Here is a 26,746-nt window from a genome sequence, read left to right on the forward strand (position 1 = left end):
TCCATTTGTCTGTGTGTTTACTGGGGTTTAGTCGTGTTTCCATTTGTCTGTGTGTTTACTGGGGTTTAGCCGTTCCATTTGTCTGTGTGTTTACTGGGGTTTAGTCGTTCCATTTGTCTGTGTGTTTACTGGGGTTTAGTCGTCGTTCCATTTGTCTGTGTGTTTACTGGGGTTTAGTCGTCGTTCCATTTGTCTGTGTGTTTACGGGGGTTTAGTCGTCGTTCCATTTGTCTGTGTGTTTACTGGGGTTTATTCGTTCCATTTGTCTGTGTGTTTACTGGGGTTTAGTCGTCGTTCTATTTGTCTGTGTGTTTACTGGGGTTTAGTCGTCGTTCTATTTGTCTGTGTGTTTACTGGGGTTTAGTCGTCGTTCTATTTGTCTGTGTGTTTACTGGGGTTTAGTCGTTCCATTTGTCTGTGTGTTTACTGGGGTTTAGTCGTTCTATTTGTCTGTGTGTTTATTGGGGTTTAGTCGTTCCATTTGTCTGTGTGTTTACTGGGGTTTAGTCGTTCCATTTGTCTGTGTGTTTATTGGGGTTTAGTTGTTCCATTTGTCTGTGTTTACTGGGGTTTAGTCGTGTTTCCATTTGTCTGTGTGTTTACTGGGGTTTAGTCGTCCTTCTATTTGTCTGTGTGTTTACTGGGGTTTAGTCGTTCCATTTGTCTGTGTGTTTACTGGGGTTTAGTCGTGTTTCCATTTGTCTGTGTGTTTACTGGGGTTTAGTCGTGTTTCCATTTGTCTGTGTGTTTACTGGGGTTTAGTCGTTCCATTTGTCTGTGTTTACTGGGGTTTAGTCGTGTTTCCATTTGTCTGTGTGTTTACTGGGGTTTAGTCGTTCCATTTGTCTGTGTGTTTACAGGGGTTTAGTCGTTCCATTTGTCTGTGTGTTTATTGGGGTTTAGTCGTGTTTCCATTTGTCTGTGTGTTTACTGGGTTTAGTCGTTCCATTTGTCTGTGTGTTTACTGGGGTTTAGTCGTTCTATTTGTCTGTGTGTTTATTGGGGTTTAGTCGTTCCATTTGTCTGTGTGTTTACTGGGGTTTAGTCGTTCCATTTGTCTGTGTGTTTATTGGGGTTTAGTTGTTCCATTTGTCTGTGTTTACTGGGGTTTAGTCGTGTTTCCATTTGTCTGTGTGTTTACTGGGGTTTAGTCGTCCTTCTATTTGTCTGTGTGTTTACTGGGGTTTAGTCGTTCCATTTGTCTGTGTGTTTACTGGGGTTTAGTCGTCCTTCTATTTGTCTGTGTGTTTACTGGGGTTTAGTCGTTCCATTTGTCTGTGTGTTTACTGGGGTTTAGTCGTGTTTCCATTTGTCTGTGTGTTTACTGGGGTTTAGTCGTGTTTCCATTTGTCTGTGTGTTTACTGGGGTTTAGTCGTTCCATTTGTCTGTGTTTACTGGGGTTTAGTCGTGTTTCCATTTGTCTGTGTGTTTACTGGGGTTTAGTCGTTCCATTTGTCTGTGTGTTTACAGGGGTTTAGTCGTTCCATTTGTCTGTGTGTTTATTGGGGTTTAGTCGTGTTTCCATTTGTCTGTGTGTTTACTGGGTTTAGTCGTTCCATTTGTCTGTGTGTTTACTGGGGTTTAGTCGTGTTTCCATTTGTCTGTGTGTTTACTGGGGTTTAGTCGTTCCATTTGTCTGTGTGTTTAGTGGGGTTTAGTTGTTCCATTTGTCTGTGTGTTTACTGGGGTTTAGTCGTTCCATTTGTCTGTGTGTTTACTGGGGTTTAGTCGTGTTTCCATTTGTCTGTGTGTTTACTGGGGTTTAGTCGTTCCATTTGTCTGTGTTTACTGGGGTTTAGTCGTTCCATTAGTCTGTGTGTTTATTGGGGTTTAGTCGTCTACTCCAGTTAATCCCAGTCTGAGACCATGAGGGAGGCTGCTCTGGGAACGTTAAACAATCATTGTATTTTCTGTCTTTCAGCAACAGAAGGAGTTTGCTTCAGAAATGAAACTATGGTCTTAAAGACTCAATTATCCACTTTTTTCATTCTCTGTTCGTTTGTGTATTTGATTATGTTTCCCCCCCTTTTTTGTATCATGATTTAAATTGTGCAATAGGATGCAGCTTTTAGGTGCTTTCATATGTTTTTAACACTTCTGTTGTTTTCTTGTTTCATTTTTTAATATAATCTCTGTGTTGCACTTATAAATGGACACCAAGTCAATATTTTATTCAGTCTGTAAACAGTCTATTTAGTAGAGGAATCTATCGGACAACAACCCTCTCCTCAAATCAATCACCAGACAAGACTGGGGATACTACAATCACCAGACAGGACTGGGACTACAATCACCAGACAGGACTGGGGGGACTACAATCACCAGACAGGACTGGGGGGACTACAATCACCAGACAGGACTGGGGGGACTACAATCACCAGACAGGACTGGGACTACAATCACCAGACAGGACTGGGGGGACTACAATCACCAGACAGGACTGGGACTACAATCACCAGACAGGACTGGGGGGACTACAATCACCAGACAGGACTGGGGGGGACTACAATCACCAGACAGGACTGGGGAGACTACAATCACCAGACAGGACTGGGGGGGACTACAATCACCAGACAGGACTGGGACGACTACAATCACCAGACAGGACTGGGACTACAATCACCAGACAGGACAGACTATAATCACCAGACAGGACTGGGGGACTACAATCACCAGACAGGACTGGGGGATACTACAATCACCAGACAGGACTGGGGGGACTACAATCACCAGACAGGACTGGAGGACTACAATCACCAGACAGGACTGGGACTACAATCACCAGACAGGACTGGGACTACAATCACCAGACAGCACTGGGGGGACTACAATCACCAGACAGGACTGGGGGGGACAACAATCACCAGACAGGACTGGGGGGGACAACAATCACCAGACAGGACTGGGGGGACTACAATCACCAGACAGGACTGGGGGGACTACAATCACCAGACAGGACTGGGGGACTACAATCACCAGACAGGACTGGGGGGACTACAATCACCAGACAGGACTGGGGGGACTACAATCACCAGACAGGACTGGGGGGGACTACAATCACCAGACAGGACTGGGGGGGACTACAATCACCAGACAGGACTGGGGGGGACTACAATCACCAGACAGGTCTGGGGGGGACTACAATCACCAGACAGGTCTGGGGGGGACTACAATCACCAGACAGGACTGGGGGGGACTACAATCACCAGACAGGACGGGGACTAATCGCCAGACAGGACAGAGGGACTAATCGCCAGACAGGACCGAGGGACTAATCGCCAGACAGGACCGAGGGACTAATCGCCAGACAGGACCGAGGGACTAATCGCCAGACAGGACCGAGGGACTAATCGCCAGACAGGACCGAGGGACTAATCGCCAGACAGGACCGGGGGACTAATCGCCAGACAGGACCGGGGGATTAATCGCCAGACAGGACCGAGGGATTAATCGCCAGAGAACACTGGGATTCTGGGACAACATCAAAAGAAGCAGGATGGATCTGTTCAGAAATGGACGAACACCTCACTCTTTCAGCAGAGAAACTCCGATTCCCACAATTCTGTCTGCTCGGAATCCAACTCTGTCTTTTAAAGCAAACCTTCTGAATCATGCTGGAACTGTTTTTACCCTGTCTTGTGAATCTGTACCATGTGGATGTGTGTGTGTGTGTGTGTGTGCCATGCAGGCCCTGAAGTGTGTGTCAGGGACTGTCAGTTTCAGTGTTCTGTAAGGGTGAACTCTGACCTCTGTAAGGGTGACCTCTGCTATTCTCTGTAAGGGTGAACTCTGACCTCTGCTATTCTCTGTAAGGGTGAACTCTGACCTCTACTATTCTCTGTAAGGGTGAACTCTGACCTCTACTATTCTCTGTAAGGTTGAACTCTGACCTCTGCTATGCTCTGTAAGGGTGAACTCTGACCTCTGTAAGGGTGAACTCTGACCTCTGCTATTCTCTGTAAGGGTGAACTCTGACCTCTGTTAATATGATGAACACTACAGGTTTGACACAAAACAAAAACATTTTAATAAATGTATCAAAACACAATGGTGTATTTATTAAGAACTCAGGGTTCGGTAATACCTGGTAACCCTAACCCTCACACCAACCACTACCTGGTAACCCTAACCCTCACAGTTAATACCTGGTAACCCTAAGCCACACAATACCTGGTAACCCTAACCCTCACAATACCTGGTAACCCTAACTTCCAGTGGTATAGTTATAGTGGTATAGTTATAGTGGTAATGCCTGGTAACCCTAACCCTGTATAGTTATAGTGGTATAGTTATATAGGTGATAAATGTATAAACCCAGTGGTATAGTTATAGTGGTATAGGTATAGTGGTATAGTTATAGTTATATAGTTATAGTGGTATAGTTATAGTGGTATAGTTATAGTGGTATAGTTATAGTGGTATAGATATAGTGGTATAGTTATAGTGGTATAGTTATAGTGGTATAGTTATAGTGGTATAGTTGTAGTGGTATAGTTACAGTGGTATAGTTATAGTGGTATAGATATAGTGGTATAGTTATAGTTATATAGTTATAGTGGTATAGTTATAGTGGTATAGTTATAGTGGTATAGTTATATAGGTAATAAATGTATAAACCCAGTGGTATAGTTATAGTGGTATAGTTATGGTGGTATAGTTATAGCAGTGGTATAGTTATAGTGGTATAGTTATATAGGTAATAAATGTATAAACCCAGTGGTATAGTTATAGTGGTATAGTTATAGTAGTATAGTTATAGTGGTATAGTTATAGTGGTATAGTTATAGTGGTATAGTAATAGTGGTATAGATATAGTGGTATAGTTATAGTGGTATAGTTATAGTGGTATAGTTATAGTGGTATAGATATAGTGGTATAGTTATAGTGGTATAGTTATAGTGGTATAGTTATATAGGTAATAAATGTATAAACACAGTGGTATAGTTATAGTGGTATAGTTATAGTGGTATAGATATAGTGGTATAGTTATAGTGGTATAGTTATAGTGGTATAGTTATAGTGGTATAGATATAGTGGTATAGATATAGTGGTATAGTTATAGTGGTATAGATATAGTGGAATAGTGGTATAGTTATAGTGGTATAGTTATAGTGGTATAGTTATAGTGGTATAGTTATAGTGGAATAGTTATAGTGGAATAGTTATATAGGTAATAAATGTATAAACCCAGTGGTATAGTTATAGTGGTATAGTTATAGTGGTATAGATATAGTGGTATAGTTATAGTGGTATAGTTATAGTGGTATAGATATAGTGGTATAGTTATAGTGGTATAGTTATAGTGGTATAGTTATAGTGGTATAGATATAGTGGTATAGTTATAGTGGTATAGTTATAGTGGTATAGTTATATAGGTAATAAATGTATAAACACAGTGGTATAGTTATAGTGGTATAGTTATAGTGGTATAGATATAGTGGTATAGTTATAGTGGTATAGTTATAGTGGTATAGTTATAGTGGTATAGATATAGTGGTATAGATATAGTGGTATAGTTATAGTGGTATAGTTATAGTGGTATAGATATAGTGGTATAGTTATAGTGGTATAGTTATAGTTATATAGTTATAGTGGTATAGTTATAGTGGTATAGATATAGTGGTATAGATATAGTGGTATAGTTATAGTGGTATAGATATAGTGGTATAGATATAGTGGTATAGTTATAGTGGTATAGTTATAGTTATATAGTTATAGTTATAGTGGTATAGATATAGTGGTATAGTTATAGTGGTATAGATATAGTGGTATAGATATAGTGGTATAGATATAGTGGTATAGTTATAGTGGTATAGATATAGTGGTATAGTTATAGTGGTATAGTTATAGTTATATAGTTATAGTGGTATAGATATAGTGGTATAGTTATAGTGGTATAGATATAGTGGTATAGTTATAGTGGTATAGTTATAGTGGTATAGATATAGTGGTATAGTTATAGTGGTATAGTTATAGTGGTAATAAATGTATAAACACAGTGGTATAGTTATAGTGGTATAGTTATAGTGGTATAGTTATAGTTATATAGGTAATAAATGATCATAAAATAAATTATTTCCCTGTTAGAAGGTGATTAGGTATCTCCTCTCCCTTCCCCTGTTAGAAGGTGATTAGGTATCTCCTCTCCCTTCCCCTGTTAGAAGGTGGTAGCTAGCCAGGGCGGTTACAGCATTATGAACATTACATTTGCACAACTAGAATGTCTCACATAATGGACAAATTATACATTGAACGTTTGATGTGTGTGTCTATAGTACCTCTTGGAGGGTTAACCCTAACCCCTTGGAGAGTTAATCCTAACCCCTTGGAGGGTTAATCCTAACCCCTTGGAGGGTTAACCCTAACCCCTTGGAGAGTTAATCCTAACCCCTTGGAGAGTTAATCCTAACCTCTTGGAGAGTTAATCCTAACCCCTTGGAGAGTTAATCCTAACCCTAACTCCTTGGAAGGTTAACCCTAACCCCTTGGAGAGTTAATCCTAACCTCTTGGAGAGTTAATCCTAACCCCTTGGAGAGTTAATCCTAACCCTAACTCCTTGGAAGGTTAACCCTAACCCCTTGGAGAGTTAACCCTAACCCCTTGGAGAGTTAATCCTAACCCCTTGGAGAGTTAATCCTAACCTCTTGGAGAGTTAATCCTAACCCCTTGGAGAGTTAATCCTAACCCTAACTCCTTGGAAGGTTAACCCTAACCCCTTGGAGAGTTAATCCTAACCCCTTGGAGGGTTAATCCTAACCCTAACCCCTTGGAGAGTTAATCCTAACCCCTTGGAGAGTTAATCCTAACCCTAACCCCTTGGAGAGTTAATCCTAACCCTAACCCCTTGGAGAGTTAATCCTAATCCTAACTCCTTGGAGAGTTAATCCTAACCCCTTGGAGAGTTAATCCTAACCCTAACCCCTTGGAGAGTTAATCCTAACCCTAACCCCTTGGAGAGTTAATACTAACCCTAACCCCTTAGAGAGTTAATCCTAACCCTAACCACTTGGAGAGTTAATCCTAACTCCTTGGAGAGTTAATCCTAACCCCTTGGAGAGTTAGCCCCAAACCTAACACCTTGAAAGGTTAGCCCTAACCCCTTGGAGGGTTAGCCCCAATCCTAACCCCTTGGAGGGTTAGCCCCAACCTTAACCCCTTGGAGGGTTAGCCCCAAACTTAACACCTTGGAGGGTTAGCCCTTAACCTTAACCCCTTGGAGGGTTAGCCCCAAACTTAACACCTTGGAGGGTTAGCCCTAACCCCTTGGAGGGTTAGCCCCAAATCTAACACCTTGAAAGGTTAGCCCTAACCCCTTGGAGGGTTAGCCCTTAACCTTAACCCCTTGGAGGGTTAGCCCCAATATTAACCCCTTGGAGGGTTAGCCCCAATCCTAACCCCTTGGAGGGTTAGCCCTTAACCTAACACCTTGGAGGGTTAGCCCTTAACCCCTTGGAGGGTTAGCCCTTAACCCCTTGGAGGGTTAGCCCCAAACCTAACACCTTGAAAGGTTAGCCCTAACCCCTTGGAGGGTTAGCCCCAATCCTAACACCTTGGAGGGTTAGCCCTAACCCCTTGGAGGGTTAGCCCTTAACCCTAACCCCTTGGAGAGTTAATCCTAACCCCTTGGACGGTTAATCCTAATCCTAACCACTTGGAGCGTTAGTCCCAACCTTAACCCTAACCCCTTAGAGCGTTAGCCCCAATCCTAACCCCTTGGAGGGTTAGCCCCAATCCTAACCCCTTGGAGGGTTAGCCCCAATCCTAACCCCTTGGAGGGTTAGCCCCAATCCTAACCCCTTGGAGGGTTAGCCCCAATCCTAACCCCTTGGAGGGTTAGCCCTAAACCCTTGGAAATGCTTGATAATGTATGTGATATCAACAGAGAAGTATATTTTCTGGGTGATTTAAATATTGACTGGCTCTCATCAAGCTGCCCCACTCAGGAAAACACTTCAAACTGTAACCAGAGCCTGCAACCTGGATATCAGTCAACCTACCAGGGTAGTTACAAAAAGCACAGGAATGAAATCATCAACATGTATTGATCACATATTTACTAACTCTGCAGATATTTGCTTTAAAGCAGTATCCAAATCCATAGGATGTAGTGATCACAATATAGTAGCCATATCTAGGAAAACCAAAGTTCCAAAGGCTGGGCCTAATATAGTGTATAAGAGGTCATACAATAAGTTCATATGTTGATGATGTGAAGAATATGTGCTGGTCTGTGGTGTGTAATGAGGAGCAACCAGACGCTGCACTGGACACATTTATGAAATTGATTCCAGTTACTAATAAGCACCCATTAAGAAAATGACTGTAAAAACGGTTAAATCCCCGTGGATTGATGAGGGATTGAAACATTTTATGGTTGAGAGGGATGAGGCAAAAGGAATGGCATATAGGTCTGGCTGCACAACCGATTGGTAAACGTACTGCAAATTGAGAAACCATGTGACTAAACTAAATAAAAAGACTCCACTATGGAACAAAGATTAATTATATAAAGAATGAAAAGCTTTGGGGCACCTTAGCCAACTCAGCTCCTTCATTTATTGAGCAAGTGGAGATGACTAAACTGCTTGGAGTAACACTAGATTGTAAACTGTCTTGGTCAAAACATGTTGATGCAGTAGTCGCTAAAATGGGGAGAAGTCTGTCTATAATAAACCGATGCTCTGCCTTAACAACACAAACAACAAGGCAGGTCTTTTGTTAGCCTTTAGCCGTACCCTCATCCTCTGTTCCCCGGGTGATGTGGAGGCTAACCCAGGCCCTGCGTGTCCCCAGCTATGGAACCCTGACCTGTTCACTGTGATTATTATTATTTGACCCTGCTGGTCATTTATGAACATTTGAACATCTTGGCCATGTTCTGTTATAATCTCCACCCGGCACAGCCAGAAGAGGACTGGCCACCCCTCATAGCCTGGTTCCTCTCTAGGTTTCTAATCTCCACCCGGCACAGCCAGAAGAGGACTGGCCACCCCTCATAGCCTGGTTCCTCTCTAGGTTTCTTCCTAGGTTCTGGCCTTTCTAGGGAGTTTTTCCTAGCCACTGTGCTTCTACACCTGCATTGCTAGCTGTTTGGGGTTTTAGGCTGGGTTTCTGTACAGCACTTTGAGATATCAGCTGATGTAAGAAGGGCTATATAAATACATTTGATTTGATATTTAGCTAGTCTGGTAGGCTCTTGCCACTGGACAGCTCGTAGCTGGGTTGTAATCCGTATGAAATGAAGGACGTGTGTATCTGGAGCATGTCTGTCTATTCCTCATATCTAATCAAACGTCAGATATCCTGAACAATGTAGATACAGATATCCAGTGTGATCCCCAGTTTCCCACTTGGGAAGTATCAGAGTTAACCAATAGGAAGCTCTACACAAATAACTATTCATTCCAACTCGGAGGTTCCTAGTTTCTGAGTAGCACATGAACTGGGCATTAACGAGTGGATTCCGTGATGACCCTGTATCTGCAAATCTAAACCCTGTTCTAGCTGTGCTTGTTTTAACGTGGTGCCTCTATCGTGGAAGTTACAATCCAAACACACAGCTGTGCTTGTTTGAACGTGGTGCCTCTATCGCGGAAGTTACAATCCCAGCACACAGCTGTGCTTGTTTTAACGTGGTGCCTCTATCGCGGAAGTTACAATCCAAACACACAGCTGTGCTTGTTTTAACGTGGTGCCTCTATCGCGGAAGTTACAATCCAAACACACAGCTGTGCTTGTTTTAACGTGGTGCCTCTATCGCGGAAGTTACAATCCAAACACACAGCTGTGCTTGTTTTAACGTGGTGCCTCTATCGCGGAAGTTACAATCCCAGCACACAGCTGTGCTTGTTTTAACGTGGTGCCTCTATCGCGGAAGTTACAATCCAAACACACAGCTGTGCTTGTTTTAACGTGGTGCCTCTATCGCGGAAGTTACAATCCAAACACACAGCTGTGCTTGTTTTAACGTGGTGCCTCTATCGCGGAAGTTACAATCCAAACACACAGCTGTGCTTGTTTTAACGTGGTGCCTCTATCGCGGAAGTTACAATCCCAGCACACAGCTGTGCTTGTTTTAACGTGGTGCCTCTATCGCGGAAGTTACAATCCAAACACACAGCTGTGCTTGTTTTAACGTGGTGCCTCTATCGCGGAAGTTACAATCCAAACACATTACATGGAATTCTGTGGTTAACCTTCCAACCTTCTAATGCCAAAGGCACAATATGGGCGATGTTTAAACACTAGGCTCGTTGTAGCTGGTGCTTTCACCGTCGGGTTATATTATATATCATTTGAAAGGTAATTTCATGACCTTTCACAACCTCTCGTCAAACTTGGTTTAAAACGTAACAGTGTTTTTCCTTTTGTTCCTGTCCTCTGGTGAAATCCCTATGGGACAGATGTATGCGATGGAGGGATAAAACTACGCGTTATTACATACATACTACTATCGCTACACTGCTGTCATACACTTCACAACTCTAAGGCACATAGAGCTTCAAAAACATCACTATGAGAAATCGTCTCCCCAAGTGAGCCTGACCCTGGATCATGGACTTTACACGTTATATTGTGTGTTGCTGACAACTGCCTCAAAGTCTATTTGATTTCAGGCATTGTTTTTGTTCTGTAACGGAAAATAATCCGTTTCCGTGACTGTTAAACCCGTATAGACCGGTGGGTTTTATAGACGGTCTGAAACGCAGCCCCAGTCCGCATGGAAACCACCGCACTGTTATTTATACGGTAAATCTCGCCCCGCACACGCGCGCCTTGGTCGGTGCAGATCATCTGCACCACGCGCCCTAGCAACTGCAGCATCAGCACGAGCCGCGCGGTGACTCGCTACGACAAAAGCCACGCACGGGATCCGCTGTGACGGTCTCTCTCCGCTCTGCAAAGCAAAGGATCTTCCAGCCCTGTTATTTCCCTGATATTCTCCGCGCTAATCTGCAACGTGGATCCTCGCTATCTGAAATATTTTACATCATTTTCATCGGATGATATATTTTCACCATCACGACAAAAACGGACTGCTCATCGATCAACAACACCGCGCGTTTCAGGACGGCAGGCTACAGCAACGCCCATAGCAACCTCTCTATGCGCATCCACGAGCCATCTGTTCATTACTGCTTGTTTGTGTCTATCGTCTCCGTCTCCGACATCTCTGCTCCGCTGTCGCCCTCTCCCGGTTCCTCTCCCGGTCCCTCTCCCGGTTCCTCTCCCGGTCCCTCTCCCGGTTCCTCTCCCGGTTCCTCTCCCCTGATCCCCCCCAGTCTCGTCTCCAGATTAGCGGCAGGTCTCATCTCTCGCCTCGCTGCTGGGCACGTACCCTCCATCACAAGGCCTCTTCACAGGTGAGCCAATCACTGGACCGGATTATCAACCGGATAATACTACCGGTAATGAATGCACGGCTCGGCATTGATCATACATTTATCATTTATCTTCTCTTGATCATGGCTGTGTGTTCTTAATAGTGATGACTACTGTATCATGTTGTTGTCCCATGTTTAAGAGTGTGGTCCTGCAGAGAGAGAGAGGGGGAGAAAGAGGGGAGAGAGAGAAAGAGAGAGCACATTGTTGGCATCTGGTTTGTGTTTGGATCCAGATATGCAGTATGAAGTGCCCTAGTCCCATAGCAACAGTGATGCTTGGTTCTGAGGGAAAGGGAGGGCTCTACTGCCAAATATAGCTTCTCTGCTGGACCAGCTCTCTCTCTCTTGTGTTCGGGTTCATCTGAGCAGCATGACAATCATAGCAGACCCAGCTTGTTTCTTCATCTAAACAGGGTAGAGGGGACAGGGGGTAGAGGGACAGGGGGTAGAGGGGACAGGGGGTAGAGGGACAGGGGGTAGAGGGGACAGGGGGATATCTGGGGACAGGGGTAGAGGGGACAGGGGGTAGAGGGACAGAAGGATATCTGGGGACAGGGGGTAGAGGAGACAGGGGGTAGAGGAGACAGGGGGTAGAGGGGACAGGGGGTAGAGGGACAGGGGGTAGAGGGGTCTGGGGACAGGAGAATATCTGGGGACAGGAGGATATCTGGGGACAGGGGGTAGAGGAGACAGGAGGATATCTGGGGACAGGGGGATATCTGGGGACAGGAGGATATCTGGGGACAGGAGGATATCTGGGGACAGGAGGATATCTGGGGACAGGGGGATATCTGGGGACAGGGGGTAGAGGAGACAGGAAGATATCTGGGGACAGGGGGATATCTGGGGACAGGAGGATATCTGGGGACAGGAGGATATCTGGGGACAGGGGGTAGAGGAGACAGGAGGATATCTGGGGACAGGAGGATATCTGGGGACAGGAGGATATCTGGGGACAGGAGGATATCTGGGGACAGGGGGATATCTGGGGACAGGAGGATATCTGGGGACAGGAGGATATCTGGGGACAGGGGGATATCTGGGGACAGGAGGATATCTGGGGACAGGAGGATATCTGGGGACAGGGGGATATCTGGGGACAGGGGGATATCTGGGGACAGGGGGATATCTGGGGACAGGAGGATATCTGGGGACAGGAGGATATCTGGGGACAGGAGGATATCTGGGGACAGGGGGTAGAGAGGCTGGGTTGGATGGTCTGTATGATGGGTTAGGGTTTATATGGCTGGTTGGATGGTCTGTATGATGGCTAAGGGTTTATATGGCTGGGTTGGATGGTCTGTATGATGGCTAAGGGTTTATATGGCTGGGTTGGATGGTCTGTATGATGGCTAAGGGTTTATATGGCTGGGTTGGATGGTCTGTATGATGGCTAAGGGTTTATATGGCTGGGTTGGATGGTCTGTATGATGGGTAAGGGTTAATATGGCTGGGTTGGATGGTCTGTATGATGGCTAAGGGTTTATATGGCTGGTTGGATGGTCTGTATGATGGCTAAGGGTTTATATGGCTGGTTGGATGGTCTGTATGATGGGTTAGGGTTTATATGGCTGGTTGGATGGTCTGTATGATGGCTAAGGGTTTATATGGCTGGGTTGGATGGTCTGTATGATGGCTAAGGGTTTATATGGCTGGTTGGATGGTCTGTATGATGGCTAAGGGTTTATATGGCTGGGTTGGATGGTCTGTATGATGGCTAAGGGTTTATATGGCTGGGTTGGATGGTCTGTATGATGGCTAAGGGTTTATATGGCTGGGTTGGAGGGTCTGTATGATGGCAAAGGGTTTATATGGCTGGGTTGGATGGTCTGTATGATGGGTTAGGGTTTATATGGCTGGGTTGGATGGTCTGTATGATGGCTAAGGGTTTATATGGCTGGTTGGATGGTCTGTATGATGGCTAAGGGTTTATATGGCTGGGCTGGATGGTCTGTATGATGGCTAAGGGTTTATATGGCTGGTTGGATGGTCTGTATGATGGGTTAGGGTTTATATGGCTGGGTTGGATGGTCTGTATGATGGGTAAGGGTTTATATGGCTGGGCTGGATGGTCTGTATGATGGCTAAGGGTTTATATGGCTGGTTGGATGGTCTGTATGATGGGTTAGGGTTTATATGGCTGGGTTGGATGGTCTGTATGATGGGTTAGGGTTTATACGGCTGGGTTGGATGGTCTGTATGATGGCTAAGGGTTTATATGGCTGGTTGGATGGTCTGTATGATGGCTAAGGGTTTATATGGCTGGGTTGGATGGTCTGTATGATGGCTAAGGGTTTATATGGCTGGGTTGGAGGGTCTGTATGATGGCTAAGGGTTTATATGGCTGGGTTGGATGGTCTGTATGATGGCTAAGGGTTTATATGGCTGGGTTGGATGGTCTGTATGATGGCTAAGGGTTTTATATGGCTGGGCTGGATGATCTGTATGATGGCTAAGGGTTTATATGGCTGGGTTGGATGGTCTGTATGATGGCTAAGGGTTTATATGGCTGGTTGGATGGTCTGTATGATGGGTTAGGGTTTATACGGCTGGGTTATTTGGTCTGTATGATGGCTAAGGGTTTATATGGCTGGGTTGGATGGTCTGTATGATGGCTAAGGGTTTATATGGCTGGGTTGGATGGTCTGTATGATGGCTAAGGGTTTATATAGCTGGGTTGGATGGTCTGTATGATGGCTAAGGGTTTATATGGCTGGGTTGGATGGTCTGTATGATGACTAAGGGTTTATATGGCTGTTTGGATGGTCTGTATGATGGCTAAGGGTTTATATGGCTGGTTGGATGGTCTGTATGATGGCTAAGGGTTTATATGTCTGGTTGGATGGTCTGTATGATGGGTTAGGGTTTATACGGCTGGGTTAGATGGTCTGTATGATGGCTAAGGGTTTATATGTCTGGGTTGGATGGTCTGTATGATGGCTAAGGGTTTATATGGCTGGGTTGGATGGTCTGTATGATGGCTAAGGGTTTATATGGCTGGGTTGGATGGTCTGTATGATGGGTAAGGGTTTATATGGCTGGGTTGGATGGTCTGTATGATGGCTAAGGGTTTATATGGCTGGGTTGGATGGTCTGTATGATGGCTAAGGGTTTATATGGCTGGGTTGGATGGTCTGTATAATGGCTAAGGGTTTATATGGCTGGGTTGGATGGTCTGTATGATGGCTAAGGGTTTATATGGCTGGGTTGGATGGTCTGTATGATGGCTAAGGGTTTATATGGCTGGGTTGGAGGGTCTGTATGATGGCTAAGGGTTTATATGGCTGGGTTGGATGGTCTGTATGATGGCTAAGGGTTTATATGGCTGGGTTGGATGGTCTGTATGATGGCTAAGGGTTTATATGGCTGGTTGGATGGTCTGTATGATGGCTAAGGGTTTATATGGCTGGTTGGATGGTCTGTATGATGGCTAAGGGTTTATATGGCTGGGTTGGAGGGTCTGTATGATGGCTAAGGGTTTATATGGCTGGGTTGGATGGTCTGTATGATGGCTAAGGGTTTATATGGCTGGGTTTGATGGTCTGTATGATGGGTTAGGGTTTATATGGCTGGGTTGGATGGTCTGTATGATGGGTTAGGGTTTATATGGCTGGTTGGATGGTCTGTATGATGGCTAAGGGTTTATATGGCTGGTTGGATGGTCTGTATGATGGCTAAGGGTTTATATGGCTGGGCTGGATGGTCTGTATGATGGGTAAGGGTTTATATGGCTGGGATTGGATGGTCTGTATGATGGCTAAGGGTTTATATGGCTGGGTTTGATGGTTAGTGTGTATTGTATTGATGGTGTACATCAGTGGGGCACCTGCCTCAGTCTGAGCATCTCACAGTAGAATGAGCTTTACCATAGGCCTGTGGATGGTTAGGGATTGGACAGACAGACAGAGGGTCAAACCATTTGTCTATCTGGCCCAGACCCTATCCCCAGCCAACAGATGCTCATAGGGTCGCTCTGGGCCCTGGGTAGATAGGCTTTCTGTTGACATAGCTAATGTTTGTTTACTTACACAAGGGCTGTTTACAAACAACTCTTTGCTAATTTGTTAGAATGAAATGTATTTCTTATATTCCCCCTCTCTTCTTCTCCTCCTGTCTTTCTGCAGAGAGCAGCTGATTCAGCTCCTCCCACATCCTCTGGCTCCTCCCAGCTGTGGCCCCTACTGGGCACGCTCCCTGGCTCTTACCTGATTGGTCCCCGGCCTCAGGACGGAAGCCACGCCCACCACACTCCCTGCATGAGGGACAAGGCCACTCAGGTGAGTGTGTGTATGAGTGTGTGTGTGTTTGTATGCGTGCGTCTCACCTGTCTCTCTCTGTGGTGTCAGACCCCCAGGGCCTGGGCGGATGAGAGGAGGCGGGGGAGCCACAAGAGGTCGGCCTCCTGCGGGAGCACCGACCAGCTGAAAGAGGTCAGTCACACGGTTCAGCCTCTGCCTTTAGATAGTGACAGCGTAGTGACAGCGTAGTGACAACATATTAACAACATAGTGACAACATAGTTACAACATAGTTACAACATAGTGACAACATAGTGACAACATAATGACAACATAGTGACAACATAGTGACAACATAATGACAACATAGTGACAACATAATGACAACATAATAACAACATAGTGACAACATAATAACAACATAATGACAACATAATAACAACATAATGACAACATAGTGACAACATAATGACAACATAATGACAACATAGTGACAACATAATAACAACATAATAACAACATAGTGACAACATAATGACAACATAGTGACAACATAGTGACAACATAATAACAACATAGTGACAACATAGTGACAACATAGTGACAACATAATAACAACATAATGACAACATAATAACAACATAGTTACAACATAATAACAACATAGTGACAACATAGTGACAACATAGTGACAACATAATAACAACATAGTGACAACATAGTGACAACATAGTGACAACATAATAACAACATACTGACAACATAGTTACAACATACTGACAACATAGTTACAACATAATAACAACATAGTTACAACATAATGACAACATAGTGACAACATAGTGACAACATAATAACAACATAGTGACAACATAGTGACAACATAGTGACAACATAATAACTACATAGTTACAACATAGTGACAACATAATAACTACATAGTTACAACATACTGACAACATAGTGACAACATAATAACTACATAGTTACAACATACTGACAACATAGTAACAACATAATAACAACATAGTGACAACATAGTTACAACATAGTGACAACATAGTTACAACATAGTGACAACATAATGACAACATAATGACAACATAATAACAACATAGTGACAACATAATAACAACATACTGACAACATAGTGACAACATAGTGACAACATAATAACAACATAGTTACAACATAATGACAACATAGTGACAACATAATAACAACATAATAACAACATAGTGACAACATAGTGACAACATAGTGACAACATAATAACAACATATTGACAACATAGTTACAACATACTGACAACATAGTTACAACATAATAACAACATAGTTACAACATAATGACAACATAGTGACAACATAGTGACAACATAATAACAACATAGTGACAACATAGTGACAACATAATAACTACATAGTTACAACATAGTGACAACATAATAACTACATAGTTACAACATAGTGACAACATAATAACTACATAGTTACAACATACTGACAACATAGTGACAACATAATAACTACATAGTTACAACATACTGACAACATAGTAACAACATAATAACAACATAGTGACAACATAGTTACAACATAGTGACAACATAGTTACAACATAGTGACAACATAATGACAACATAATGACAACATAATAACAACATAGTGACAACATAATAACAACATAGTGACAACATAGTGACAACATAATAACAACATACTGACAACATAGTTACAACATACTGACAACATAGTTACAACATAATAACAACATAGTTACAACATAATGACAACATAGTGACAACATAGTGACAACATAATAACAACATAGTGACAACATAGTGACAACATAGTGACAACATATTGACAACATAATAACTACATAGTTACAACATAGTGACAACATAATAACTACATAGTTACAACATACTGACAACATAGTAACAACATAATAACAACATAGTGACAACATAGTTACAACATAGTGACAACATAATGACAACATAATGACAACATAATAACAACATAGTGACAACATAGTGACAACATAGTAACAACATAATGACAACATAGTGACAACATAATGACAACATAATAACAACATAGTGACAACATAGTGACAACATACTGACAACATAGTGACAACATACTGACAACATAATAACAACATAGTGACAACATAATGACAACATAATAACAACATAGTTACAACATAGTGACAACATAGTGACAACATAGTGACAACATAATGACAACATAATGACAACATAGTGACAACATAATGACAACATAGTGACAACATAATGACAACATAATGACAACATAGTTACAACATAGTTACAACATAGTGACTCTCCACATCTTCGTGCTTAGATAACATCCTACCAATATACTCCCTAACCCAGTAACTCTTCTCTCCTCCAGATTGCTAAATTAGATAACATCCTACCAATATACCCCCTAACCCAGTAACTCTTCTCTCCTCCAGATTGCTAAATTACGACAGCAACTCCAGCGTAGTAAGCGCAGCAGCCGTCACCGCAGGGACAAGGACCGCAAGTCCCCCTTCAACGGTAGTCATGCTGCCATCATCCAGTCACAGGTACCCTACCCTGAGCCTCATTCTATCTACTCCTTCCCCTAACCTTTAGTTACAGAGAATACCCTAACTTTTAGTTACAGAGAATACCCTAACTTTTAGTTACAGAGAGTACCCTAACCTTTAGTTACAGAGAGTACCCTAACCTTTAGTTACAGAGAGTACCCTAACCTTTAGTTATAGAGAGTACCCTAACCTTTAGTTATAGAGAGTACCCTAACCCTAACCTTTAGTTACAGAGAGTACCCTAACCTTTAGTTATAGAGAGTACCCTAACCTTTAGTTATAGAGAGTACCCTAACCTTTAGTTACAGAGAGTACCCTAACCTTTAGTTACAGAGTACCCTAACATTTAGTTACAGAGAGTACCCTAACCTTTAGTTACAGAGAGTACCCTAACCCTAACCTTTAGTTACAGAGAGTACCCTAACCTTTAGTTACAGAGAGTACCCTAACCTTTAGTTACAGAGAGTACCCTAACCTTTAGTTACAGAGAGTACCCTAACCTTTAGTTATAGAGAGTACCCTAACCTTTAGTTACAGAGAGTACCCTAACCTTTAGTTATAGAGAGTACCCTAACCTTTAGTTATAGAGAGTACCCTAACCTTTAGTTACAGAGAGTACCCTAACCCTAACCTTTAGTTACAGAGAGTACCCTAACCTTTAGTTACAGAGAGTACCCTAACCTTTAGTTATAGAGAGTACCCTGACCTTTAGTTATAGAGAGTACCCTAACCTTGAGTTACAGAGAGTACCCTAACCCTAACCTTTAGTTACAGAGAGTACCCTAACCTTTAGTTATAGAGAGTACCCTAACCTTTAGTTATAGAGAGTACCCTAACCTTTAGTTATAGAGAGTACCCTAACCCTAACCTTTAGTTATAGAGAGTACCCTAACCTTTAGTTACAGAGAGTACCCTGACCTTTAGTTATAGAGAATACCCTAACCCTAACCTTTAGTTACAGAGAGTACCCTAACCTTTAGTTACAGAGAGTACCCTAACCTTTAGTTACAGAGAGTACCCTAACCCTAACCTTTAGTTACAGAGAGTACCCTAACCTTTAGTTACAGAGAATACCCTAACTTTTAGTTACAGAGAGTACCCTAACCTTTAGTTATAGAGAGTACCCTAACCTTTAGTTATAGAGAGTACCCTAACCTTTAGTTATAGAGAGTACCCTAACCTTTAGTTACAGAGTACCCTAACCCTAACCTTTAGTTATAGAGAGTACCCTAACCTTTAGTTACAGAGAGTACCCTAACCTTTAGTTACAGAGAGTACCCTAACCTTTAGTTACAGAGAGTACCCTAACCTTTAGTTATAGAGAGTACCCTAACCTTTAGTTACAGAGAGTACCCTAACCTTTAGTTATAGAGAGTACCCTAACCTTTAGTTACAGAGAGTACCCTAACCTTTAGTTACAGAGAGTACCCTAACCTTTAGTTACAGAGAGTACCCTAACCTTTAGTTACAGAGAGTACCCTAACCTTTAGTTACAGAGAGTACCCTAACCTTTAGTTATAGAGAGTACCCTAACCTTTAGTTACAGAGAGTACCCTAACCTTTAGTTACAGAGAGTACCCTAACCCTAACCTTTAGTTACAGAGAGTACCCTAACCTTTAGTTACAGAGAGTACCCCAACCCTAACCTTTAGTTACAGAGAGTACCCTAACCTTTAGTTACAGAGAGTACCCTAACCTTTAGTTATAGAGAGTACCCTAACCTTTAGTTACAGAGAGTACCCTAACCTTTAGTTATAGAGAGTACCCTAACCTTTAGTTACAGAGAGTACCCTAACCCTAACCTTTAGTTACAGAGAGTACCCTAACCTTTAGTTATAGAGAGTACCCTAACCCTAACCTTTAGTTACAGAGAGTACCCTAACCTTTAGTTATAGAGAGTACCCTAACCTTTAGTTACAGAGAGTACCCTAACCCTAACCTTTAGTTACAGAGAGTACCCTAACATTTAGTTACAGAGAGAACCCTAACCTTTAGTTACAGAGAGTACCCTAACCCTAACCTTTAGTTACAGAGAGTACCCTAACCTTTAGTTATAGAGAGTACCCTAACCTTTAGTTACAGAGAGTACCCTAACCCTAACCTTTAGTTATAGAGAGTACCCTAACGTTTAGTTACAGAGAGTATCCTAACCTTTAGTTACAGAGAGTACCCTAACCCTAACCTTTAGTTACAGAGAGTACCCTAACCTTTAGTTACAGAGAGTACCCTAACCCTAACCTTTAGTTACAGAGAGTACCCTAACCTTTAGTTATAGAGAGTACCCTAACCTTTAGTTACAGAGAGTACCCTAACCTTTAGTTATAGAGAGTACCCTAACCTTTAGTTATAGAGAGTACCCTAACCTTTAGTTACAGAGAGTACCCTAACCCTAACCTTTAGTTATAGAGAGTACCCTAACCTTTAGTTATAGAGAGTACCCTAACCTTTAGTTACAGAGAGTACCCTAACCTTTAGTTATAGAGAATACCCTAACCTTTAGTTACAGAGAGTACCCTAACCTTTAGTTATAGAGAGTACCCTAACCTTTAGTTACAGAGAGTACCCTAACCTTTAGTTATAGAGAGTACCCTAACCTTTAGTTACAGAGAGTACCCTAACCTTTAGTTACAGAGAGTACCCTAACCTTTAGTTACAGAGAGTACCCTAACCTTTAGTTACAGAGAGTACCCTAACCTTTAGTTATAGAGAGTACCCTAACCTTTAGTTACAGAGAGTACCCTAACCTTTAGTTACAGAGAGTACCCTAACCCTAACCTTTAGTTATAGAGAGTACCCTAACCTTTAGTTACAGAGAGTACCCTAACCTTTAGTTACAGAGTACCCTAACCCTAACCTTTAGTTACAGAGAGTACCCTAACCTTTAGTTACAGAGAGTACCCTAACCTTTAGTTACAGAGTACCCTAACCTTTAGTTACAGAGTACCCTAACCCTAACCTTTAGTTATAGAGAGTACCCTAACCTTTAATTGCAGAGTGTATCCTCATCCTAACTGTATGGTAGACATGGTTTCTCTGGTTGTTTCTCAGTATTCATACTGCCGTTCTCCACATTCTGATGCTCTGAGTACATTCTCCTACCATATTCTTTTGAGTGCGTTCTTGTCAGGACGAGAGTGTGGAGAATGTATAAAACGATACATTTGAGAAGCTCTCGCACTCCACCTCGTGTATTATCTCACGCTGCATCTCCCATTCCCTGATCCTTCCCTGACCCCACTCCACCTTGGGTATTATCTCACGCTGCATCTCCCCATTCCCTGATCCTTCCCTGACCCCACTCCACCTCGGGTATTATCTCACGCTGCATCTCCCCATTCCCTGACCCTTCCCTGACCCCACTCCACCTCGGGTATTATCTCACGCTGCATCTCCCCATTCCCTGATCCTTCCCTGACCCCACTCCACCTCGGGTATTATCTCACGCTGCATCTCCCCATTCCCTGACCCTTCCCTGACCCCACTCCACCTCGGGTATTATCTCACGCTGCATCTCCCCATTCCCTGACCCTTCCCTGACCCCACTCCACCTCGGGTATTATCTCACGCTGCATCTCCCCATTCCCTGATCCTTCTTCCCGCAACGACAAAGGCAACAAAAGAGACCAAACAAGAGACATACAAAGTAAACGTTTTACTGCATAATAATCAGCTGGAAATGTGAACCGTAATAATCTGGCTAGCCAGCTAGTTAAACAGGCAAAAACAACCTAAAACTAATGTTATGCAAGGGTTATGGTTAAATAGGTAGATTTACATTTTTGTGGGTAGCTAGCTAGCCACCTAGCCCTACAGACGGCGGCAGTGTAGCCTAGTGGTTAGAGCGTTGGACTAGTAACCGAAAGGTTGCAAGATCGAATCCCCGAGCTGACAAGTTAAAAATCTGTCGTACTGCCCCTGAACAAGGCAGTTAACCCACTGTTCCCCTGTAGGCCGTCATTGTAAATAAGAATTTGTTCTTAACTGACTTGCCTAGTTAAATAAAGGTAAAAAAATAAATAGACTTACTATGGACTTATCCATTCCCTGAACCTTCTTCCAGCCTGGACAACGGTGACAATAGAGACGAAACAGGATATACACAAAGCAACCATTTTACTTCATAACTATCAGCTAGCTATATGTGAATCGGAATAATGTAGCTAACCAGATAGTATAACAGGCAAAAATGACATAAAACTAATATTATGCAAGATAGATGTAAATTCTTCATGGGTAGCTAGCTAACAATTCTTAGTGGCTATCTAGCTAGCTAGCAGTACTAGTAGCTAGCCAGTTAGCCCTAATGACTTATTATGGGCTTGCAATCTACAGCTCGAAGGCAGGTAAACATCCCAAATTAACACAGCATGTATTTATCAACGTAGCAAGAAGATAAAATATTGTAGTCGGGCAACTTCTAAGATGTGAACAGGCAACATTTCATTCTGAAATCAGGGGTGTATTTTCTCTCACTTCAGCTCAAATAATGTTGCATCATTTTTCACGTCGGTGCATCATATTTCTTTGCATACTATCCGCTGAAACTTGCATCAACGCGTGAAATTATGTACAAACGGAGTTTGAGAAGTGGCCTCCATGATGCGTTTCACATACTTTGATTTGGACTCATACACCGACCCCCCCCCCCCCCCCCCTCGTGCTCGGAGCAAGGGGACAGGGTTTCTCTGTGTATTGTGAAGGTGTAGCAGTATGGGGACAGGGTTTCTCTGTGTATTGTGAAGGTGTAGCAGTATGGGGGACAGGGTTTCTCTGTGTATTGTGAAGGTGTAGCAGTAGACAGGGTTTCTCTGTGTATTGTGAAGGTGTAGCAGTAGACAGGGTTTCTCTGTGTATTGTGAAGGTGTAGCAGTATGGGGACAGGGTTTCTCTGTGTATTGTGAAGGTGTAGCAGTATGGTAGACAGGGTTTCTCTGTGTATTGTGAAGGTGTAGCAGTATGGGGGACAGGGTTTCTCTGTGTATTGTGAAGGTGTAGCAGTATGGGGACAGGGTTTCTCTGTGTATTGTGAAGGTGTAGCAGTATGGGGACAGGGTTTCTCTGTGTATTGTGAAGGTGTAGCAGTATGGGGGACAGGGTTTCTCTGTGTATTGTGAAGGTGTAGCAGTATGGGGGACAGGGTTTCTCTGTGTATTGTGAAGGTGTAGCAGTATGGGGGACAGGGTTTCTCTGTGTATTGTGAAGGTGTAGCAGTATGGTAGACAGGGTTTCTCTGTGTATTGTGAAGGTGTAGCAGTATGGGGGACAGGGTTTCTCTGTGTATTGTGAAGGTGTAGCAGTATGGGGGACAGGGTTTCTCTGTGTATTGTGAAGGTGTAGCAGTATGGTAGACAGGGTTTCTCTGTGTATTGTGAAGGTGTAGCAGTATGGGGGACAGGGTTTCTCTGTGTATTGTGAAGGTGTAGCAGTAGACAGGGTTTCTCTGTGTATTGTGAAGGTGTAGCAGTATGGGGGACAGGGTTTCTCTGTGTATTGTGAAGGTGTAGCAGTATGGGGACAGGGTTTCTCTGTGTATTGTGAAGGTGTAGCAGTATGGGGACAGGGTTTCTCTGTGTATTGTGAAGGTGTAGCAGTATGGGGGACAGGGTTTCTCTGTGTATTGTGAAGGTGTAGCAGTATGGGGGACAGGGTTTCTCTGTGTATTGTGAAGGTGTAGCAGTATGGGGACAGGGTTTCTCTGTGTATTGTGAAGGTGTAGCAGTATGGGGGACAGGGGTTTCTCTGTGTATTGTGAAGGTGTAGCAGTATGGGGGACAGGGTTTCTCTGTGTATTGTGAAGGTGTAGCAGTATGGGGACAGGGTTTCTCTGTGTATTGTGAAGGTGTAGCAGTATGGTAGACAGGGTTTCTCTGTGTATTGTGAAGGTGTAGCAGTATGGTAGACAGGGTTTCTCTGTGTATTGTGAAGGTGTAGCAGTATGGGGGACAGGGTTTCTCTGTGTATTGTGAAGGTGTAGCAGTAGACAGGGTTTCTCTGTGTATTGTGAAGGTGTAGCAGTATGGTAGACAGGGTTTCTCTGTGTATTGTGAAGGTGTAGCAGTATGTAGACAGGGTTCTCTGTGTATTGTGAAGGTGTAGCAGTATGGGGACAGGGTTTCTCTGTGTATTGTGAAGGTGTAGCAGTATGGGGGACAGGGTTTCTCTGTGTATTGTGAAGGTGTAGCAGTAGACAGGGTTTCTCTGTGTATTGTGAAGGTGTAGCAGTAGACAGGGTTTCTCTGTGTATTGTGAAGGTGTAGCAGTAGACAGGGTTTCTCTGTGTATTGTGAAGGTGTAGCAGTATGGGGGACAGGGTTTCTCTGTGTATTGTGAAGGTGTAGCAGTATGGGGGACAGGGTTTCTCTGTGTATTGTGAAGGTGTAGCAGTATGGGGACAGAGTTTCTCTGTGTATTGTGAAGGTGTAGCAGTAGACAGGGTTTCTCTGTGTATTGTGAAGGTGTAGCAGTATGGTAGACAGGGTTTCTCTGTGTATTGTGAAGGTGTAGCAGTATGGGGGACAGGGTTTCTCTGTGTATTGTGAAGGTGTAGCAGTAGACAGGGTTTCTCTGTGTATTGTGAAGGTGTAGCAGTATGGGGGACAGGGTTTCTCTGTGTATTGTGAAGGTGTAGCAGTAGACAGGGTTTCTCTGTGTATTGTGAAGGTGTAGCAGTATGGGGGACAGGGTTTCTCTGTGTATTGTGAAGGTGTAGCAGTATGGTAGACAGAGTTTCTCTGTGTATTGTGAAGGTGTAGCAGTAGACAGGGTTTCTCTGTGTATTGTGAAGGTGTAGCAGTATGGGGGACAGGGTTTCTCTGTGTATTGTGAAGGTGTAGCAGTAGACAGGGTTTCTCTGTGTATTGTGAAGGTGTAGCAGTATGGTAGACAGGGTTTCTCTGTGTATTGTGAAGGTGTAGCAGTATGGTAGACAGGGTTTCTCTGTGTATTGTGAAGGTGTAGCAGTAGGGGACAGGGTTTCTCTGTGTATTGTGAAGGTGTAGCAGTATGGTAGACAGGGTTTCTCTGTGTATTGTGAAGGTGTAGCAGTATGGTAGACAGGGTTTCTCTGTGTATTGTGAAGGTGTAGCAGTATGGGGACAGGGTTTCTCTGTGTATTGTGAAGGTGTAGCAGTATGGGGGACAGGGTTTCTCTGTGTATTGTGAAGGTGTAGCAGTAGACAGGGTTTCTCTGTGTATTGTGAAGGTGTAGCAGTAGACAGGGTTTCTCTGTGTATTGTGAAGGTGTAGCAGTATGGTAGACAGGGTTTCTCTGTGTATTGTGAAGGTGTAGCAGTATGGGGACAGGGTTTCTCTGTGTATTGTGAAGGTGTAGCAGTATGGTAGACAGGGTTTCTCTGTGTATTGTGAAGGTGTAGCAGTATGGGGGACAGGTTTCTCTGTGTATTGTGAAGGTGTAGCAGTATGGGGGACAGGGTTTCTCTGTGTATTGTGAAGGTGTAGCAGTATGGTAGACAGGTTTCTCTGTGTATTGTGAAGGTGTAGCAGTAGACAGGGTTTCTCTGTGTATTGTGAAGGTGTAGCAGTAGACAGGGTTTCTCTGTGTATTGTGAAGGTGTAGCAGTAGACAGGGTTTCTCTGTGTATTGTGAAGGTGTAGCAGTATGGGGGACAGGGTTTCTCTGTGTATTGTGAAGGTGTAGCAGTAGACAGGGTTTCTCTAGGTATTGTGAAGGTGTAGCAGTATGGTAGACAGGGTTTCTCTGTGTATTGTGAAGGTGTAGCAGAATGGTAGACAGGGTTTCTCTGTGTATTGTGAAGGTGTAGCAGTATGGAGACAGGGTTTCTCTGTGTATTGTGAAGGTGTAGCAGTATGGGGACAGGGTTTCTCTGTGTATTGTGAAGGTGTAGCAGTAGACAGGTTTCTCTGTGTTTGTGAAGGTGTAGCAGAGTATGGGGACAGGGTTTTCTCTGTGTATTGTGAAGGGTGCAGTAGACAGGGTTTCTCTGTGTATTGTGAAGGTGTAGCAGTATGGGGACAGGGTTTCTCTGTGTATTGTGAAGGTGTAGCAGTAGACAGGGTTTCTCTGTGTATTGTGAAGGTGTAGCAGTAGACAGGGTTTCTCTGTGTATTGTGAAGGTGTAGCAGTATGGTAGACAGGGTTTCTCTGTGTATTGTGCTGAAGGTGTAGCAGTATGGTAGACAGGGTTTCTCTGTGTATTGTGAAGGTGTAGCAGTATGGTAGACAGGGTTTCTCTGTGTATTGTGAGGTGTAGCAGTAGACAGGGTTTCTCTGTGTATTGTGAAGGTGTAGCAGTATGGGACAGGGTTTCTCTGTGTTGTATTGTGAAGGGTAGCAGTATGGGACAGGTTTCTCTGTGTATTGTGAAGGTGTGGGTGTTTTCTGTGTATTGTGAGGTAGGGTGTGTATTGTGAAGGTGTAGCAGTAGACAGGGTTTCTCTGTGTATTGTGAAGGTGTAGCAGAATGGGGACAGGGTTTCTCTGTGTATTGTGAAGGTGTAGCAGTATGGACAGGGTTTCTCTGTGTATTGTGAAGGT

General features: G+C 43.4%; 1 protein-coding gene across 1 annotated transcript in view; it reads left to right on the forward strand.

The window, feature by feature from the left end:
- Window positions 1-8,574: 8,574 nt before the first annotated feature.
- LOC115184544 (protein FAM117B-like) overlaps window positions 8,575-26,746 on the forward strand; it is a 29,044-nt gene continuing 10,872 nt past the window's right edge. The window contains exons 1-5 of the mRNA XM_029745396.1: window positions 8,575-8,592; window positions 11,099-11,365; window positions 15,511-15,663; window positions 15,733-15,816; window positions 18,115-18,251. Coding sequence (XP_029601256.1) covers window positions 8,575-8,592; window positions 11,099-11,365; window positions 15,511-15,663; window positions 15,733-15,816; window positions 18,115-18,251 — 659 coding nt within the window. The remainder of the gene's footprint in view (window positions 8,593-11,098; window positions 11,366-15,510; window positions 15,664-15,732; window positions 15,817-18,114; window positions 18,252-26,746) is intronic.

The sequence above is a fragment of the Salmo trutta genome, unplaced genomic scaffold (genome assembly GCF_901001165.1).
Source record: "Salmo trutta unplaced genomic scaffold, fSalTru1.1, whole genome shotgun sequence".
In the NCBI taxonomy this organism is placed as follows: domain Eukaryota; kingdom Metazoa; phylum Chordata; class Actinopteri; order Salmoniformes; family Salmonidae; genus Salmo; species Salmo trutta.